At 40.9% G+C, this 21,850-nt stretch overlaps 1 protein-coding gene across 1 annotated transcript in view; it reads right to left on the reverse strand.

Annotated features, from left to right (window-relative positions):
* The window catches only part of rps6ka2 (ribosomal protein S6 kinase, polypeptide 2), a 42,607-nt gene that overhangs the window by 20,410 nt on the left and 347 nt on the right, over positions 1–21,850 (reverse strand). Inside the window, exons 2-8 of the mRNA XM_053620503.1 lie at positions 12,768–12,884; positions 12,176–12,257; positions 9,439–9,519; positions 9,230–9,309; positions 4,995–5,101; positions 2,952–2,989; positions 2,713–2,855 (exon numbers count right to left, since the gene is read on the reverse strand). Coding sequence (XP_053476478.1) covers positions 2,713–2,855; positions 2,952–2,989; positions 4,995–5,101; positions 9,230–9,309; positions 9,439–9,519; positions 12,176–12,257; positions 12,768–12,884 — 648 coding nt within the window. The remainder of the gene's footprint in view (positions 1–2,712; positions 2,856–2,951; positions 2,990–4,994; positions 5,102–9,229; positions 9,310–9,438; positions 9,520–12,175; positions 12,258–12,767; positions 12,885–21,850) is intronic.

The following is a 21,850-nucleotide window of genomic DNA, read 5'->3' on the forward strand; positions in this document are numbered from 1 at the left end:
CTGGGGATCAGAACGTTGTCCGCCTTGTCAGGGCTCTCAACGGATGTGGATGCTAAGGAGATCACAGGGGCTTGGAGACAGTGATTGATGCAGTGAGCTGACCAGCGAGTGATCTCCCTTTGATTCCATGAAATTTGTGGGTTGTGATGTTCGAGCCAAGGAAGACTGAGAACCACCGGATGCCATGCCGTCACAATGACATGGAACGTAATTTTCTCCTGATGAAGGGCGCTGGTTCGGAGGTTAATGGGTTCGGTGCATTGGGTGATTAAACCATCTCCAATGGGGGCTCCATCTATGGCTTGGACACGGCGGGGGGTGCTGAGCGGACGAACGGGGATGTTATATTGGCGTACGGTCTCTTGGTCAATGAAGTTCCCCGCCGCTCCAGAATCGATCAGCGCCTCCAGAACACAGGAAACGCTTGAGTATTCTAATATCACTGGTAATACGAATGCAGACTGAACTGAGTACTGGGCAGTGGGTTCTAAACTCACCCCTGGCTGAGGTTGTTTGGCAGTTTTGGTTTCCCCTCGGGTAGAGCACTGTTTGAGAGGGTATTGTTGCACGAAGTGGCCCCTCTCGATGCAGTAGAAACAACAATGTTCACGGCGCCGTCGTTCTCTCTCCTGCATGCTCACCCGAGTCTGTCCCAGCTGCATGGGTTCACTAGGGCTCTCAGATGCTGGTGCTTCCGCCTCGCTGCGTATGGAGCAGCGGCTCCGTAGTAAACGATCCAGGCGTATAGCTACGTTGATGAGTGAATCGAGAGTCAGCTGATCATCGCGGCACGCCAGCTCCGTTACGATATCGGCATTTAATCCCCAGCGAAACATAGTCTTTAGAGTGGGTTGATTCCATCCGCTCCTAGCGGCCACAGTACGGAAGTCAAGAGCGTAATCCGCCACACAACGTGATCCCTGCGTCAAGGATAATAATTCCTCCCCAGTCTCCCGGTTGTCTGGAGAATGATCGAATACAGTGCGGAAACGTGATATCAGCTGATCACACATGCTGATGACGTTCCCTTCCTGTTCCCACTGCGCGGTGGCCCAGAGGAGAGCTCTCCCGGTTAAAAGTTCCATGAAGTGGATTATTTTCCGATTCTCTGTCATGTCTGGGTACGTGGAAAAAAACAGGGAGCACTGGAGTAAAAAACCTCGGCAACGTGCCGGATCTCCGTCGTACTTCTCCGGCGCTGGAGTGGGAGGTAAGCGTGTGGTCGGTGCCGTAGAAAGCTGCGCGGCTTGGTTTAGCCGAGCTACCTGCTCAGTCAGGTTTGCGAGGCGGTGATCATGGTCACTAATCATCCGGCCATGTCCCTCGATGGCTTGCGGCCAACGGGGATCTCCCGCTGCTTCCATTGGAAGGCGAAGTATTCTGTCACGAACCTCGAATCGGCATGGAAGCAGGAGCGGGCGGCAGGTGTAGAGCGTGGTATCGGGAAGTACAAGAAACGTAGTCGTAAGACAGGCAAAGGTCAAGCGATCAGACGAACAACACAAACGGGGTCAGGCAGAGAGCGTAGTCGAAACTGGAAACAAGGGTCGAGGATAACAAGAAGCTAAACTAACTGGAACGGCTTGGTATCGCAGAGAAACGAGTTGACTGATTATATACTTCGCGTGGATTCTGGGTGAATGACTTCCCTAAGTACTAGCGGTGAGAGTGTGTGTGTGTGATTGGTGCCAGGTGTGTCCGATCAGAACTCCGGGGATGGTGAGCGCATGCGTGCATGAGAAGTGAGTGTTGCATCTTGGGAATGTGAGTTCTGATCGGACTTAGCTGTGACACTTAGCCTTTTTTTTCTTCTTCTTCTTCTCCTTGCATTTGTAGAGCTGCAAAAAAACCACTATTGATGATGTGCTAGCTTCTTAAAAATAAATATGCTGACTTGTTTATGTCTGAATCTGCCTGCAAGGGTGACACTTTTAGTTTTCAGCTACCAGGCGTCACGAAACGTCTCGGCTGAAAGTCTGTCATTAATTATACAACAGAAGGGTAAGCTAGCTTTCAGTAAACATTATTCAGATCATTTCAACGTCTTAATCATTAACTGTCAAAAAATATCGCACAGGAGAGAGTTGCAAAGGAGTGCATGTTTTTTTTCTAGTTCTGCCATTGGGACAGACAAAAACTGGTGAATGGTACAAAGGAAAGTTTAAGTAAACTGTAGATTTTAATAATGGACAATCACTGATTGGTAATCATAGTATTATTAATGTATGTATGAATAATTATTATCCCTTCTCCTTTAAGCCTAGTGCACATTATACAATTTTAACCCAGATTTTGCTGGGTGTGCCACCCCATCGCAGGGCACAATATGGATAATTTAGAGATCAGCCTACAATTCATGTCTTTGGACTGGGGGAGGAAACTGGAGTACCCGGAGGAAAGCCCCAAAGCACAGCGAGAACAGGCAAGCTCAATGAACACAGGGCAGAGGCGGGATTCAAACCCCCAACCCTGAAGGTACGAGGCAAACGTGCTAACCACTAAACCACCGTGCCCCCTGCCTCTGTAGTAAAATATTCAAATGCATGTCTCAAGTTAGAGTTTCATTCAGTGCATCACAATGAGCACACACACACACACACACACACACCTGATATGCCTACAGCTCTTCTTCTGTTTACTGATGATAAAGCCTTCTATAATTACATAGTCTTGTATGCAACCGGCTCGTCCTCCGGCGTCAAACACACTTACCATCAGCACACCAAAAGACCACCAGTCTGCACTTTGCGTGTGTCCTCTCCTATTGACTACCTCTGGGGCCATGTACTCGATGGTCCCACAGAACGAGTATGCTCTCTTGTCGTGATCTATCGCTTCTTTACTCAGACCAAAATCTGAAACAGCAGGAGAAAGACATTTCTCTTAATATAACCCACAATCCCTCTGCTGATTTTAAGTGGTGGGTTTGGAAAAAAAAGAATATATCTTACCAGTGATCTTTATATGCCCATCTTCATCAAGAAGAATGCTGTAAAATAAATGGTTTACAAACATTTACTTAATGCTTTTAAAGAAGTACTTCAATTAAAATGCTAATATGGCTAATGAGCTCAATAGAACATGTTTGTCCTTATGAACAGAAGTTCAATATCCTGTGGCAGTGGTGGCTTGGTGGTTAAGGCTCTGGGTTACTGATCGGAAGGTTGGGGGTTCAGGCTCCAGCACTGCCTGGCTCTGGGTTACTGATTGGAAGGTTTGGGGGTCAAACCCGAGCGCTGCCAAGCTACCACTGTTGGGCCCTTGACCCTCTCTACTCTAGGGGCGTTGTATCATGGCTGACCCTGCGCTCTGACCCCAATATCCTGGCATGCTGGGGAAAATTTTGTGACCAAAAAAGACTCACGCTTATCCTACGCTTGGTCTTTAGCTACATGCCATTAATCATTTGCACAGAGAACAGCGTGTCCACTTTGCAGTTCTCCAAGAAGCCCTATGTTGATTATACCTCCTCATACCCATGTCCCCTTGAGGAAGAATGAACATGAGGAGTTAAGAGTAAAAGTCAGTGTTGTGTTCAACGCTCAGCAAACTGTGAAAAAAAGAGAAAAAAAAAAGTGTTGCTGTTTGCACAAGCAGAACACTGGTGTAGATTTCAGCTGTCTATGAGGGGAAAAAGCTTCGACTGTGCTTCTAAATCTGGTCCAAGCGCAGCTGCTGTGTTAATCACACCTAGGCACCTGGATGGATTTTTTTTGGATCAAAGCAAGTGGTTATATCACCTCAGCTGAACTGCAGGATTGCCAGCAGAATTATGCTGAGGTTTTTATTCGAGGGCGTTTAATCTGAGCGGTGCTTCTGCAGCCCATAATGGCTGGGGTAAAAACCTTATTATGAATCATACAGCTCCAGAATTATTGGCATCCCTGGTAAAGATAGGAACGTACTTATGAAAAGTAAGGGGGGGAACCCTTATCAATTATTAGCACCCATGATTTTACTAATCTGTGCAACCCTTATTTGCCAATATAACAGCACTGAGTCCTCTCTTATTATGCTGAATAAGACTGGAGAGTACAGCTCAGTCCTCAATACACAGTCTCTCCAGATCCTCCACAGCCCTAGATACTCTCCTGTGCACGCTCTGCTTCAGCTCACCTCAATGGTGTTTAAGTCAGGGGGCTGTGAGTTTGATTCTCTGGTCAGGAAGCAGTTTTACATGGATGTCCGTTTTGTATCATTAATCAAATCTCCTGGTACTTCAAGGAGTCCATGATGTGACATATCCTACCAAGTTTCCCAGAGCCTTTGGACAACCCCCCCCCCACCCCCGACCCCCCAAAAAAACGGGTCCACAACATCACTTATCCACCAGCACACATAACAGTGTGGATTGGGTTCTACTCTGTATAACAATCCTTCTTTTTATTTTTATTTTTTTTACCCCAAACCAACTTGAGTGTTTGCTGCCAGAAAGCTCTATTTGTGTCTCATCTGACCATAGAACCCAGTTCCAGTCAAAGATCCAGTAGTGTTTAGTGAACTCCAGGCGCTTATGTTCGTGGTTAGATGCAAGAAAATGCTTTCTCGTGTCTTTCCAAGTAGTTCTAATCTAATTGTAGATTTGGAAACTTGGCGATCCCAAAATGATGCCATCGTCTGCAAATCTCCAACTGTGATGGTTGGAGAAATGGGAAAAATACACTTGTATCCCTCTTCTAGGCATTGTACAGCTTTACAGCTCTTCTTAATTTCAACATCTTAATGATTACCTAAACAGTGGATATGGGCATTTTCTTAGAATAAATTCACTTAAATTAAAAGGTTCGCTCATATCTTCAGTACGAGTTTAAGCTAATTAACCACAAAGATTTTTTTTTTTTAGAATCTTTTTTACCCAACATTACCAAGGGCAAAAATACTTGTAGAGCTGACTGCAATGAAGAATTGGTTGTAGTAGGTTGATCACATTCTTCTATTGAAGTAGGACATATGAGGTTTACAGTAAAGTATGTTTTTTTTTTGATCACACTTACTTTTCTGGCTTGAGGTCACGGTAGATAATTCCCAGGCTGTGAAGATGGTCCAGAGCTAAAGCCAGCTCAGCCAGATAGAACTTCACATCCTCCTCAGTAAACATGACCTGTAGAGAAAAGCACAGGCAAACCGAGAAGATTCTGATCAAACTTTAAAATGCTTCATGCGGCATTTAAAGAGAAGAGAAACTTACCAAATAACCACCATGACACAAGCTACTCTCACTTTGCTGCGCAGATCAATTTTAATTACTGGGAAATTTATTTAGCTTTTGCACAGGATGTGCTGGGAGACAGACACCAGCATTCCGAGGAAAGAAAATTGGCTCGCAAAGATTGTAACAAGTTCCAGGCAGGAGTGCGGGCAGATGCTGCTGGCAGATGACTGATTCCAGCACCGACGATAATTAATTCACATCTCCCGTTTCTCAAGCCTCTGCGCAGAGGATCATGATTAAATCATGCTTCACGCATGGTATCACAGAGTGTGGTAAGAGTCTGGCCAATCGCCCGGTGCTGTTTTAAAAAGGAATAGAAGCAGCGCTAAAAAGGTAAGTCTGGCACTTCTGAAGTGTGCTGGTTCTTACTCAGTAGCTGCAGTGTAGAATAGATTACGTCTTGCTGATTTCATGTAGAAGATCGTTCAAGATGTTTTGGCTCGCTACGTGCAAAATCATAGAGGCTACAGGGCAAAAAGGATGCACGCATGGTCGCATATGGTTTATTGTCTTTAATAAAGAGCTGTGTTTATGAGGCATCAAAACCCATATGTTCAGGTGTTAATGAGTGTTATGCACGGATGCTGTCCTGTCTGAAGGTGATGACGCTGAGACTAGGTGAGACTGGATGCTTAGCAGAGGGAATGACTCTCATTAATCACTGTCTGAAGAAAAGCACTGAAAATAGCTACACATGCTCAGTCTGGTCTGAGAGCACTATTAAGGCAGTGTAATGCAAAAACAATCAAACAAACAAAAAAACCTCCAGCAATTCGAACTGAACATGAGCCTCAATAAGGAGTTGTGTAATGACAGAATTGGAGACTAAAGCCAGGGTTAGTAGTTAAACCAGAACTATAAAAGAACACAAGACCTCTAAAGATCTCAAATTTAGATTCATATTATATATATATGACTTCTTTATGTGTCTTGATGCAACTTGGTATTTGATTTGGATTTTTTTTCCTTCTTGGTTCATTTAAAACATTAAAAAATTAGGCTCCATGTATTTCCATTAATTGAGCATGAGCATAATATTTATGTATTTACCTTGCAATAATTAAGATTCCATTTAGTATTTGTAGTCACCTGTGACCCACTTTGATAGCTATAACTACATTTGTATAAGCTGTAGCTTTACTCTTTCCATCATGTCAGGTCAGCATTTGCAATGCAAATTCCCATGATCCCAGTCAGCAACCACGTCACGTGACAATCAAGCAAATTCGTAATTAGAGGACTTGTTTTAGAGGCTTAATCAGAGAACTCTATTTTACATTAACGCTTGATAACAATGTACCTATACAGAAAAAGGACCGGTTCTGTGCTGTCAATCAATAAACTCGCCACTTTGCTGGATAAATGTAGTTTATTCTTGGTTACCACAGACTTTTTGACTTGGACCTCTATGCACAGCCATTTTGGGGAAGAAAAAGCCAGGCTCCAGATAAGAATAGCAATGTGCAACCCTTATTATGTTCTAAAGCTCTTAATGTTATAAGGGTTTTCAAAAATAACTTGTAGCATCCCCTATCTTATCACCAAGGCAACATGTTATTCTCGGCAATCTCAATCAACGCACGTAGACTGAATTAAGTGTCCTTCGTAATCATAAAGTATCACTGTGTTTACAGTTGACGGTTCAACTGCTGTTCGCCAAAGTTGTTTAAAAAAAAAAGTGCTTAATCAGAGATTCAGAGTGCAGCCGTTTTAAATCCCCTGACCGGTGTACACTGAGAAAGGAATATGTAAGGAATACGATAATAAACATGCCTATACTATTGCCATAAATCAGAAATGATATTTCTGTGAGCATTTAGTAATCTTGGCAACAACCACATGAAGATCAATAATCTATTCCTGCTGTATTTTAAAAGGAGATTTGAAGGAAATCACAGAATGGGTGATGCCCCCCCCCCCCCCCCCCGGAAGATAAAAGCGATAAGTGATGCAATCATAGGAATGAAAGAGTCCATTAGGGAGAGTTATAACAAAGCACTGGCGATGCTAATTACACCATGGTGGGACAATTCATTGGAGAATAGCTGGCAGACATGCCTTTAATTACCCAGCAGCATCTGAATAAATCTCCATTAGGGCGCTATCTTCACACAGCTACGGTTCTGATATGGCTACTAAAAGATCTGACATCAAACTGGCATTTAAAGGTGTAGACCATGGCACTGCAGAATTCTCTAATCTGAAAGGTGTGGGTTAATTTTCTATAAGTGTGACGTGTTATTGTTGGCGAATCTGTATTCTGCGGTATAAGAATGATCAAATGCATGCAGTTATAAGGAAATAATCCTGCTCCGGCGTGGATATTTTCTTATGACAACACACCGTGTGTTTTATTCCTTACTTACTGAATAGCAAACTCAAATATTTTTGTCAAATGATTGGAATCAAGGCATGTACGTGTAATCAAACGTATGGATGTAACTCAGGCATGCTACCAAGAGAACCATGATCACTTGAATGCATTTTGGATCTCCCATCTGTTAACATAAAATGAATGATTAACTAATCATGGATTAGTGCTATGAATAGTACGATGATATCTCTTGCTTTTAGAGTAAGTACGTGAAAGTGAGCAGACGGAGATCCTAGGGAACAGCGCAACATCCTTTCCAACATCCAAATATTTGATTTGATGCATCAAAAATTATTCAAGTATTTGTCTCATCCTATTTTTTGCATTTAAAGTCCTCAAATGCAAGTAAATCTTAGCGAAATGTCTTATGACTAGAGCGTACTGCACACACAGATAATACATATAAACATAATACATATAAAGCACAGAGACACTAACAAACACGATCGCTATTAGGAAATTTGCACTTTAACTGGAGTATAATTTAACATTTTTTATTTGTACACTGATTCAATTACATTTCCATGAAAATAAAGCCAATACTATGTGTTTATTACATTTTAATTGACACCTTCCAGTTACTCGATTTGTGTGTGTGTGTGGGGGGGGGGGGGGGGTTTGGTCTGGCAATCCAGATTTCGCTGTATTTTAAAAATTGTTTACACTATACCACAAAACCGTTGGATTCTCAAAGCTGATTGGTGGTTCATTTTCTATAACAGCAGCAATACAAATCATAATGCGCTTGTTCTAATACGTGATCATTTCTAACCCTAAATGTATTCCTAAACTTCCTAATTTTTTGTTTACATATGAATTTAGTTGAGCAAACTGTTATGGCTTGACCAAAAACAAACCAAAAAAAAACACCATACAGTTGTGCCGAAAAGTTTGCACACCCCTTGCAGAATCTGCTAGATCTTAATACTGTTAACAAAATAAGACCGATCATAAAATCCCATGTTTTTTATTTAGTACTGTCCTGAAGAAACTATTTCACATAATAGATGTATAGTCCACAAGACACGATAATAGCTGAATTTATGAAAACTATCCCATTCAAAAGTTTACATACCTTAATACCGTGTGTGGTTACCTGGATGATCAATGACTGTTTTTATGTTTTGTGAGACTTGTTCATGAGTCCCTTGTTTGTCCTGAGCAATTAAACTGCCCACTGTTCTTCAGATAAATCCTCCAGGTCCTGCACATTCTTTACTTTTCCAGCATCTTCTGCATATTTGACCTCTTTCCAACACAGGCTATATGGTTTTCAGATCCATCTATTCACACTGAGGACAACTGAGGGACTCGTACACAACTATTACATAAGATGCAAACATTCACTGATGCTCAAGAAGGCAACACGATACATTAAGAGCCAGGGGGATGTAAACTTTTGAACAGGATAATCGGTGTAAATTGTTATTATTTTGTTTAAAGATCTTTTTTTTTCATATAGTACTGCCCTTCAGACACTAAATAAGATAAGAAAAATACTAACAATTTACACCGATCATCCTGTTCAAAGGTTTACACCCCCCCGACTCTTAATGCATCGTGTTACCTCCTTGACTTTAAATAAAGTACGATTTTCATGCTTTCACATATTTGACTTGAGCTGCCTTAGACAAGCAACTAACCTCTTTGGAGAGACGGGTGAACAGATCACCTCCTCTTAGGAAGTCCAGGATGAGATACAGTTTTCCCTCAGTCTGAAAAGCTGCAGAAACAACACGTTAACACATCACTCTTCCTTGCCGCACAGTTATCCCTTTTTTTTAAAAAAACTATTCAATACCAACACTCATATCTTGCTGTTATTTTTAGGAGGAAAGCAATGGCTGCTCACCATAGTGAAGTTTCACTATGAAGGGATGATTCACTTCAGCAAGAATGTCCCTCTCCATTTTGGATCGCACCCTGTCACGCACTTGATAGACAATAGGAGAACAGAAGGGTCATATACAAAGAGTCCAACATATATCACTAAACTAATGATTTGGAATTCCCAAAAATCATTTATGCCCTCATTTCACCTGTTTTTCAGTGGATAATTTCCCTGGGATACCGTAGACTTGTGCATAAGAACTGCCGCTGTAATCATACAGCCTATAATGCTCGTCCTGAACATCCTTTCAACACACTTAGTACTGTTTCACATTATCGTATATACAATCGTGGAAGTGTAATGGCTTATAATTGCATAGAGGTGTCAATCAGAAAAGGATGGGTTCCATGTTTTGATCCTATTTCTGTCTGAGTACCATTTAAACCCCTCTTGCACAGTGGATTGGAATTACAAACACTCTTCTAATGTATTTTGCGAACGCTGCTTCTATTTCGCATGATACCATTAGGCTAGCTCGAATTCAGTCCTGCTGGTACATCTAAAATACAAACCAAATGATAGAGTTCCTTCCCCCTTTCAACCGTCTAACATCTCCGAGACCGCTGACATGACAAGAGAAGTGTGTGCTGCACAGCTGCGTATTTCTGGTTTATGTAAGTGAAGAAGTGCTGGTTGTTGCTAAGGTGTCGCTCTCACTGGTGGTGTTATTTTTCACTCACGAGTACACACGGAACTGGTCCAGATGACTTCGTAAAAGCTGAGGGAAAAACTCCCATGTTAAAAAGAGTCTTGGATGTAACCATGGTTACACAAAGGGAGTTACGTGGGTTGTGCACAGGGTGCGGAAAAGGATGCATCTGAAACGGACATCATGACCTACCATAATGAAAAACTGATCATTGCGTTATTCTGGTGTGACTCAATAAAAGGAAACGATGAACGGAAAAAAACACATTTTGTAGAAAACTCATTTTATTTCGAATTTTGTTTTCTTAATGGAGCGATAAGCAGTTACGTGAAAACTGACGTAAAAAGACAAATCGTTGCTTCTTTTTTTGTTTGGGTAATAGCAGTAGTCATGTAATGGAAAAAGATCAGGCTGTCCTGTCCTGTTTCGGTGAGCGTTTATCCACCGTAGAGTCAGATTCCCGTTCTTGTCTGACAGGAGTGGACCCTGAAGTGGTATTTGACATGTTGTGCATATTGAGATGCTTTTCTGCTCACTATTTGAGCTCCTGTATCCTTCCAGCAGTCTGACCTCTCTCATCTACATGCAGAACTGCTGCTCAATAGATGTTTTTTTGTTTTTCACACCATTTTAAGTAAACTATATTGTGCAACTAAGGGTTATTTTCATAACTGATTAATCAGATCAGGTGCAGATTGCTCCTGTTATAATAAATGACAGAAGTCACGCTGCAAGGGCGCAAATACAGCATATAATGACAATAAACTTGAATTAAACTAAACCTTTTAAGCAACTTGCACCAGTTTCCCCAACCCATTGAACAGTGGACCATTTTGGATATAAACATAAGTTTGTGCTCGTGCATCACTGTCGTGCTTCCGCGCTACACAAGCTCCGCTTTGCAAAATTTACAGGTTTTTAGTCTTCTTCGTGACATTTAATATAAAATGCGGCCCTGCCTTAGAGGACCTTAAGAGGTTGCACGCTTTTTTCCGCCGTCACTTGACGATTTCGCCTTCGTATGATGGTGAATGAGGTTATGTTGGGAATAAAAGGTAACGTTGACATAAACAGTAAACTGCAGAAAGTCATTGTTGTTGACTCTGGGTGTTCTGCTAAAGCTAACGGTGTCGCATTACATGCGTTTGTCCTCATGTGCCGTCGACTGGGAAACGGCTTATGCTTCCAGTTAGTATAAAACCGCTAGTGTTCCATTTGAGATGATATTACCTAACTAAAATTCACACACTAGATGGTAGAGTACGCAGTGCATAGTGTAAGTGTATAGTACGTCCTTTCTGACACAACTTTAGTATTTACTCTCTGAAGCGTGTTTTCGGAACAGAAGTAACGCAGTGAGTAAACATACCCCGTGCTGCGCAGACCGACTAATCGATAATAAGATTCGTTGATGACGATTTTCATAATCGATTATTATGGATTAGTTGTTGCAGCTCAACAATTGTGAATGAAAATCACAGGAGCTTTCTGAAATACTCAAACCAGCCCATCTGAAACAAACAACCATACCACGGTTAAAGTCACAGAGATCGAGATCACACCTTCCCCCCATTCTGATGGTCGATGTGACTCGAAGCGCGACACCTGTATCATAATTTTAAGTATTGCGCTACGGCGACGTGACTGACCGATTGGATAATTACATGAACGTGTAAATGTACAGGCGTTTCTAATAAAGTGGTCGGTGAGTGTACAACTGACAAGCAAATTACCAAATCCTCCTTTGCATCCATTCAAGGCATTATACCCACATGATTTACATTGTGAAACTGTATCTCTTTCCTTTCTCATTGGCTCATCTGTGTAGGTATTCAAGCAGCCACGCCCCCCCCCCCCCCTTTTTTTTTAGCTCCTTCATCTTTTCATATAATTGTGAGTCACACGCGAACTCACACTTCGCTAAAATTACTCAGGACTGATTTATAGCATCGAAAATCGATAAATACTATGTACACATGTTCTGGAAGCATAATATTTTGTTTTATTTGTAATATTTTTAAATGATATACTTGAAGCAAATGGCATTACCTTTCAGGGTGGCCTTTTTTAACACCTTCATGGCATAGAGTTGCCCAGTGTCTGAGCCTTTAATTTTTCTAACCAGAAATACCTGGGGAAAAAAACAAAACAACAACAACAAACCACATACACTTTTTTAAAAACAAGTTAAATTCGCAAAACATCAGTATCATGATAAATGATGTCCTTCCTCAGATCTTGTGATATCATGTTATAATAAACAAAATACATTTAAATACAAACTGACTGGACGCAGCTGGCGAATTTAAAATCTTTAAAATGATAAAAACGCTAAATATTTTTTTTACAGATTTCATTTTTTGAGACATAAATAATCATTCAATTTGCCATACTACTGTAAGGCTAGCAGTTTGTGAGCAAATCTACATGTATCTCAATACACAGTGTGTTCCAGAAACTGAAATGATGATAACTTCGAATTCGCTCAGATCACGCACTCCTAACCTCCACAACGTTCATCTAAAGGCTAACGATATGAGCCCCAGGAAAACAGCGCAACATTACAGGACCAGATGTTTGTTTGTGGAAAGGTGAATTTGCATGCCATTGACTAACGGATGTGATGTGTTTTCCAGCTCACCTTGCCGTAGGAGCCCTGTCCCAACACTTTAAGAAGCTCAAACTGTGATGGGTCAGCTTTCTCAAAGCCTTCTTTCACGTGGTTGCTTATATCGATCTCTTTCAGGATGCTGTCATCCTGCAAAGCAAGCAGATGGCACAGAGAGAGACCATGTGATTGGAGGGAAACAAACACTCCTGCCATTAACCTGCATGTGTATGAGTGAGAGGTTTCAGCAGCTTTCATTGCGACTAATGGAGCCGTTGAAAACAGACTTTGTGTGACTCACAGCTGCATCATGCTTAAAAATACGCCTGATATAAAGTGGTAAACATTATCCCTGTGAAGAAACAGTGCGCTGTTTCGCAGCGCGTGCGATCCGCGACAACTGACTTATTTTCTATAGAAAAAGAATAAACAGTAGTTTATAAATATGAAACAACTTTTGCCATGGATTCGGTAATAGCGAAGCGTTTATCTTAGAGTCCCTACATTCATCCCTACAGTCACGGCACCCTTTGAAAATTAAAGAAAAAAAAAATTGTGTCACCCTACACAAACACTAATGCTAGACAGCGTTAGCTACATGAGGATGAAGTTGATGGTCCAGAAGCATCTGGACCTTTTCTTTTAAGAAATCTGTCCATATTCTTCTGCAGTACACACGCATCATCATGCGCTAATTATCAGGATAAAACACACGCATACGTCACGCATACTGATATATAATTTATTATTGTTATGCGTGTGTGTGTCTGTGTTATTATTTCAGACATTTATCCAAGATATTAAAAGTTTTATACACGTTTTAGCATTTTAGAAATGTTTGAAGGATTTTTACACGGCACCCCTGCTCTCATCAGATGGCACACCAGGGTGCCGCGGCACCCCTGCTGGGAAACACTGCATTAATGTACACTCAGGCTTAGTGATGAATGATGGGAACTGACTGGGCTGCAGAATCACATTAAAAAAAAAAAATCCTAGTTCTGTAATCTGCTAAACAATAAGGAATAACACACAAAACGGACAAAAATAATCCAAGCCGAAAGTGTTGTCCCGCTTTTGCCAATGGTTACATTTTTTTCATTTATTAACGAACAGCATGTGATGCATTTAAAGGTTTCTAGTGACATTTAACATTGTGGAACGTCCGTGAGGCAAGTTAATTCCTGTTATAACCGATGTTATAGCAGCTATAAACAGCCTCTCATGTGTTATCTCTCTTGAAGTAAATCAGACAAAACAATACAGCTTGCCGCGTGACTGAGAAAGCACAAACTCCTCTGTCCTGAAGACTCTTTCGTCTTGGGAAACGTGGCACCCGAGACTCATTAACGTTAAATAAACATCTCATTAGCCTTAGATTATGTAAAACCTTCATCCTACAAGTTACTAATTTTGCTACTTTTATTTACACTCTTAAAACTAAAGGTTCCAGTTAGAACCAAAAAGGGTTTTTCCATCCTGATGCCATAGGAGAACCCTTTTAAGTTACACAAAGAATCTTTAGAGAACCATCTACTTACTGGTGATTTAAAGAACCCAGAAATGGTTCTTCACAGCAGTGCCACAAGGAACCATGTTATTGTAAGTTCTCTAAAAAAAAAAAAACTCAGTTAGTGCTTTAAGGAACCAAAGTATGGTTCTTAAGAGTGATGCCAGGAGAACCTTCTCCCAAATCCAGTCTCACAAAGTATCCTGTTAAGGGATGATGGCATGAAGAACCAATACACTGCTCTGAAGAATCTATAATGAAACATAAAGAACTTCTTTAATATCAAAAGAACTATATAGCACAACTCGAGAACGCTATACAATGAAAAACGGTTCGTGACAAGAAGAAGGTTCTTTGCAGAACCTATGCTGCTGTAGAGAACCATTGAAGAACCTTTATTCTTAAGAGTGTATGCCATATCAGTACATATTCTGATCATATTTGGTGTCATTTTAAGACATTTCCTGGTAAAAATGTTCATTCGTTCATTCATACGTACATGCCTTCATTCATGTCGGGGTCATGGTGGCACTAAGCCAAGAAATCTCTAACCCCAGCCAGAGATTCCAGTTCTTCCTGTGGGCTCTCCAGATGTTCCCAAGCCCACTGTGAGATAAAGGGCATTTTCACACTTGGTCTGAATACTTGCATGGCTCATATGTGGGAGGGGCTCCTAATCGCGGGTTTGCAAAAATAATACGCATCCTAGGTTCATCCTTTCATTGTTTTGTTTTTTCCCCTTTAGTATCAGCATTCAAGAGGTGAAGAACAACACTTTTTGTATGCATGGCATGGTATCGTGCAGGAACGCCTGCAAACAAGGAGCAGTTGTCTTTCACATCACAGAACTTGGGAAAGGAAGTAACATGACACTTACTTAGAGTGCAGTGGATAGCTTTCACACCTGACTACACAATGGTTTGGTGGAACCGAGCCCCAGACCACCGTTTTCAACATGACCAGGGATCAGTTCCCTGGACCGTTTCTACGCTCAAAGAACTGCTGTCGCATTACAAACTCACAGGGTAATCAGCAAGTGTGACATGTGCTACCAGTGGCTCTGCCCGGGGGTCTCCATCCAGCAGGACGTGTACTTGAGCCAACATGAGCATGTCCTTATAAATGAAACTCTACCCCGAGGCTCGGCCAGATTGTCAAGCTTACACAAAACAATTAGGCATAAAAATCCTGCGGCATGTAATATGGACGCAGTCTGACAGCCGAAAACTCTACACTCTGGTTGAAAACTCGAAAAGTTTTGTCTCCCGGGTTGCGCCATCTGTTGTTCTCCAAACGCACAAGTCCACCTCCTCTCCTCTTTCCGTTCTCCTTCGTACATTGTTGGCACGTAGGATACAAAATCCGCCCACCTCTCAGATATGTTTCAGGCGTTTTTCTTTAACTGGCACAGACCTACACCGCTAGCCGCTCTGTTCGTTCCAGGACCTGATACTTGGTGCCAAGATAACATAACAAGGGCAAAAGGCTCTAATGCTGTAGTGTGCTGTCCACACTTGATGTACTACCTTTCAGCAGCATACGCTATAAGATGTGAGTGCAGCAGAATTAATGAGCAGAATTGACCACTTAACCATTTTCATTCCAGTTGTAGCGCAATTAAAACGGAATAGGTTCGAATTAAAATGATGATCCATATCGCATTTTCCCCCCGTTTTCACTACAGCGTCCTGGATAAAGTGCTTTCAAAATCACAACCATTCATTATGTGTACAATACAAGTGCACCTTGCTGTTAACTTAACATTGATTTTGCTCATAAAATGGAAACGGTAAAAAAAAAAAAAAATTTACACAACATAAGATGCAACTCAGCCGCATATGTTATCCTTTACTTTCAGATTTGCATAGTTAGTACCATGAATTATGGATTAGGTGTAATCCTACGCTGTTTATTGGGGACGGGTGGGGGGGTGGGGGCTTCATGGGCTACATCTGCACGATTGAAAGTGATGTAATTTAGAAATTTTAGAATATATTGATAAAGTGTCATCAATATGTGTAACTGATATTTGGATATGTTAATAAAGTCCAATCGATGTGTATTACTTAGAAGCATAATCTAATAATCAATATTACTTAACAAACATAATCTATATGTGTAATCAATATTTAAAAGCATAATTTAAAACCATAGAGCACTTTTTAATCACGTTATATTCTAAGTGTGTACTGAGCTAGAAGACCTCTATGTTGTAATGCACAGCAGGTGTTTCTCTGTATCTCCGTATGTCCTGTGTAAATTGAGTTGGAAGAACTGTGTGTTTTGTCTAAAGCAGCTTTACTCTATGGCAATAGATTAGTAATTAGACATTCACCAGAACTGTGTTTCCAATCAAAGCAGTTTACGCTTGCAAACCAGTGTCCAAATAACAGATAAGACTGTTCCAGGATGAAGTGTACCAGGCTGGGACTAAAGGCAGAAAATCATTAAGGTATAACAGTGAATTTTGCGACAAAGTAAAAAAAAAAAAAAAAAAAACCTGTCCTGATGAAACCTTTCAGATAATTGAACGCAAGGCGCATGCGCCACAAATGTAAGGTATCATACAGATATGAATAATTAATTAAGGCAATGGAGATTGGTTTGTTTTTAGAAAGAAGAGGTGAATGCCCCACCTAGGGATCATTTTACTGCTTCAGATAAGTATATAAAGACATATGTGTGCGTGTATAATTCTGACTTTCTGCAGACTGTCTCACTTTATTTTTTCAATAAAGTTGGATTATTTTTGACATCTACTGTACAAACCCTCTGTCTCTGAAGTGTTTTTAACGTAGGCTGGAAAGATTGTTTCCACGACAAAAATCTAAAATTTTCAGATTAGTAATCATTATTATTCAAATGTTTAGACTTGTTTTTCCAGAGCAGAAAATATAATTCATCTGTTTGATGATGGCGGACTTGTTTGAAGGTGTTTTTTTTAGCCGCACCTTTTCTGATGCGCTGTGACGATTATGCTGAACACCACTGAATGGAAAGGAGAGTCTTTACCATCTATACGCACAGAAATGACCAGGAGGCAGCAGGCAAATTGAGAAAATCATCCATCCAATACGTTCCATTGTCGGTGCTGTAGCACAGCAAGTGCATGCAATTCACATCTACTATTCACATCATTCAAATGTGTTCAAATTGTGGTGTTTTTAGACTTTAGGCTTCAACGCTTCCTCTGAACAAACTTATGCATGATGGTATTTCACATTTGACACCAAAACCTTCATGAACGCTCACACTGGTAACGAATCTCCATGTACGTCAAAACCAACATGGAGATGAAATTTACATTAAGGCGGCAGTACTTAATTTTTGCCTCTCTATCGCCATCTCTGTTCGAAATATAGAATTGCAAGTTAGAAAAATCTGTTTGCTCACAGCCTCACAATAACATCAGTGCTGTAGTGTATTTCGCCCTCCCACAATTATTACAGATTACAACAAACTAAACAAGCACAACATACTCATATATACCAACAGCAGTTATGATTCTAATGTAATCTCCTTTTCCATCTCTCCAATCGTATTCTGCTCGCAGGTGATCAGAGATGAGTGGATAGTGCCTGTCCTCCCTTTGTTGCTTTGTTGCCGTTCGATGATTTTTAAAAAAAAATGATATAAATTCTGTTTTTGCTTTTCAAAGTGTGAGTGTTTTCAGTTTAATATGTTACAGGCTCATTTACTGAGTCTGTTTACGCTTAGGCCGTAACAGGCTGTAATAATTTCGGGCTTGTTTTGGGTTTGGTTTTGAAGCTGCAGATGCTTATTTGTTTCGCGAGACTTGGCAACACTGAGATACACGTTTGGGTTGTATTTTAGCTCCAACACCTGATAATGGAGGTGGCGGTAGATACGGGTTTTCTTGGAGTAGAGGCGAGTTGCACTCTCTCGTAGCTAGAAGAAAATAAGTGCATTTAACATACTGACTATAGCAAAACAAAACAAAAAAACCAATACAGGAAACTCGATAGCTAGCTGAATCAAGCGAACAAGTGCGCTAATGTTATCTAGCTACCTATTGAGCCACTGAAATGTCTGACCGATCATCTCTGCGTCAGTCGTCAATCCCTTCAGATCTCCGAGTTGTCTACACGTCTCAAAAGACATGCCTATATTTACTCTCGGTTTAGCACCGGCTCTGTCGCTTTCCCTTTTTGACTGCAGGCTCTCCGCAGTTCGAGGTCTCTTGGTTTTGACAACAGCTGATTCCCCAGACGTCGGCAACGATTGCGTCTAGGACGATCCAGATTAAGCAGCCATCTAGATGACACGTTTAAATTCTAAGCAACTCTTGTAAAAGCAAGCTACAAACACTCCACCATCCTCAGCCCCCATACACGCGATACAGTAACCGGCTCTTCTTCTTTCTGTTTGCGAAAGTGACGTAACCACACGAAGGTGAATGACGCCAAACTGACGTTTTGCCAAACGAGACAGTTTTGAACACTGACTGTTTTTTTTTTATGTACTTGCACAGTAATTGATTTTTGTTCATTTTTAACCAAATAAAGTTCCATACCGCAGCTTTAAGGTACTGACCATCCTTTAATCATTAAGGTAACAGTTAAAACATTTGTCATGTACTCTATTCACTGCAAATTTGAAGACTCCTACCTTATTCAAGGACAAAAACCCAAGTTATTAGAGGCTTCAGCTTTTTAATTGATGCCACGTTTGGCCTTAAACCCATAACCATAACAAATTAGCATATTTTCAGAAAAAGCAAGTTCATGCAAAACATATTAGAAGCTGGCATGCATATCAACAGAATTGTGGTTAATAACATACTTTTAATGCCCTTGTCCCAACGATTAATAATAAGCAAAATGTTCCTTTACATTTCATTATACTCACCCCCCCTCTTCCATTACTGTTCTCTACCCCCTGAATAATACTAGATCTTCACATCTTAACGTGATTGCATTATATCCATTCTCCCTTTGTATGGGGCAAAGGAATACAGATGAGGGACAATGCAGCAACTGAAGGACAGACTTAATGCAATTTTCCTCGCAGCAAAACACATTATTCAGACCTCCGCATTTCATTTCAGGTCCAATCAGACAATAAACGTCATATTATGTATCGGCTTTTCATCTTTTGAATCGGCTCGGATTTGAGCGTACCTAATAAAATGTACAATTGTATGAACCGTATGAAAGTGATTCACGTATGTGGTTGGTACGAAACACTGTGTGTGAAATTTGGACGCAGAAAGGGAATAAATTCAGTATAGCATAGAAATGACTGTTTAAGCGGTTTGGTTTGTTCTTCGGAAGGTAGCGAGTTCAAATACTAGCGCTAGCACCACTCCTGACACTGTCCCGATCACTGTCGTGTCCTTAACCCTCAACCACTCAAGTGCATCCTGCCGCTTTAGATAAAAGCATCATGCAAATGAATTAATGTAAAAAGACTATGTAAATATATGCAGAGCTCATGAGGTTCTATAAATGTGACTCAAAAAAAAAAAAGTCTTTAATTAAGTTTAAACGCGGAGTTAATTGACACCTGCAGGTTTTATTTAAGTCACAAACGAACAAGAGTTCATTCCTCTCTGGTTATTTTCGCTCCACTCTGGGTATTTTTGCTGAGTAACATAAATGCCACATTTAATGTCTCATAAGCTAACTATATTAATCACAGGTACACAGACACTTTGACGACTTAACTTCTAATACCGTCAGGCAGCCTTGTCAAAGCCGATTATCTTGTGTTTGCGAGGAAGAAAAGCAGCTGAAAGCAGGTGAAAGGAATTTCAGACGACAAGACTGAAGCCATGCGCCGAAATTGTCAGTCAAGTCCATTAGTAAATACATAAATATAAAAATGAATACACAAATAAATAAATAGATAAATAAAATTGCTTGGTTTTTTTACTTTACATTTGCAGTTACATCAATTTGATAATTATTTCTAGAACAAAACTGAACTCCATAGTAGTGATAGGTGAGATCTTATCGTGTGCGATATACCGGTAGAAATTCTCCCCACAATAAGAATTAGCCTCCGCGTGATGATAACGATAAAGCTTAGTTGATGACGCATTTGTGTGTACGACGGAGTGCGACCCGTTCGCAGCTCAACGTTCGTGTTTCTGAGGCTCTCAAGATCACAGCTGTCGCTTGTAACCAAAAACAGTGGTGAATGGTACTATATTTTATATCGTCACTGATATCGTTATCGCAATATATATGCCAGAAAATATCGTGATATAGTTTGAAGTCCATATCGCCCATCCCTACTCCAAAGAGATATTTAGGTCTGAGCGGTCTACAGTAAGGCAAATAAATACAGTACGTTTTTCAATTCAATTCAATTTTTATTTGTGTAGCGCTTTTAATCGCCATACAGAAATATATCAATTCCGGATATACGTTTTAAATGTAGAACTTTATCCCTAATGAGCAAGCCAGATTTGAGGTTGTTTTAATGGAACAATAGGAATACACTTCTGCAAACCTTCTGAAAAGTTATCAGAATTATTCTTGAGCTCGTATAATCTATTTATTTATTTTTTAAGTGGTCACATGAATCGAATGGGTTTTAACACCGATAACTCAAACAAATAACTCAAAATACATCACCAATTTACACCAACAGCTGAGAAACAAGTCAAGCCGATAAATAACGTCAGCTCGGGGGACCTAATGCATTGAGTGGGTGGAAATTTCAAGAATAAAATCTCTACAGAGTCAACAAATAGCCAAAAATATTAGCGTACATGTTAAAATCCTAATATTTGGATGATGTTAGTTTAAAAAAAAATAACAGTACTAACGGGGTTCCTGGCTCCAGAGTGTGAGAGAACCAGGTGGAGGCTACACTTTTAGGGCTCATCCTTCTCTCTCACCCTGTTACTGTACTGTCAGTATTACCTCAGTCAGTCAGAGGTACTCACTACACTTTATTTTCAACCTTCTCGAACAGGAGTTTAGGTTAATAGAGCTTGACCTAGTGAAGTAGCATGAAGAATATATGTTTTTGGTGGAGGCACTTCTGAGGAGGCGCACGGTGGCTTAGTGGTTAGCACGTTCGCCTCATACCTCCAGGGTTCGATTCCCACCGTGGGAACGCACACCGTGTGTGCGCGGAGTTTGCATGTTCTCCCCGTGCTGCAGGGGTTTCCTCCGGGTGCTCCGGTTTCCTCCCCCAGTCCAAAGACATGCATGGTAGGCTGATTGGCACGTCTAAAGTATCCGTAGTGTATGAATGGATGTGTGAATGTGTATGTGCCCTGCGATGGATTGGCACCCTGTCCAGGGTGTACCCTGCCTTGCGCCCGATGCTCCCTGGGATAGGCTCCAGGTTCCCCGCGACCCTGAAGAAAGATAAGCGGTATAGAAGATGGATGGATGGATGGCACTTCTGAACAAGGGCGTCATGCTAAATGCCATAAATGTAGCCTATGTTTTATAAAGTGGCATCATTTCTTTGTTTGTTTGTTTTTGTAACCTATTTAATTCTGGTCACTTCCTATTGTGTCCTACTGAGATGATAGCTCAGGACGATGAGTTTGCTGTGTCAGTGTGGAGCTGGTGAGCACTTTGGGCTGGTGCACTTCATCACACGCAATGCGCTTGGGCAAGGC

The sequence above is a fragment of the Ictalurus furcatus genome, chromosome 3 (genome assembly GCF_023375685.1).
Source record: "Ictalurus furcatus strain D&B chromosome 3, Billie_1.0, whole genome shotgun sequence".
NCBI lineage: Eukaryota > Metazoa > Chordata > Actinopteri > Siluriformes > Ictaluridae > Ictalurus > Ictalurus furcatus.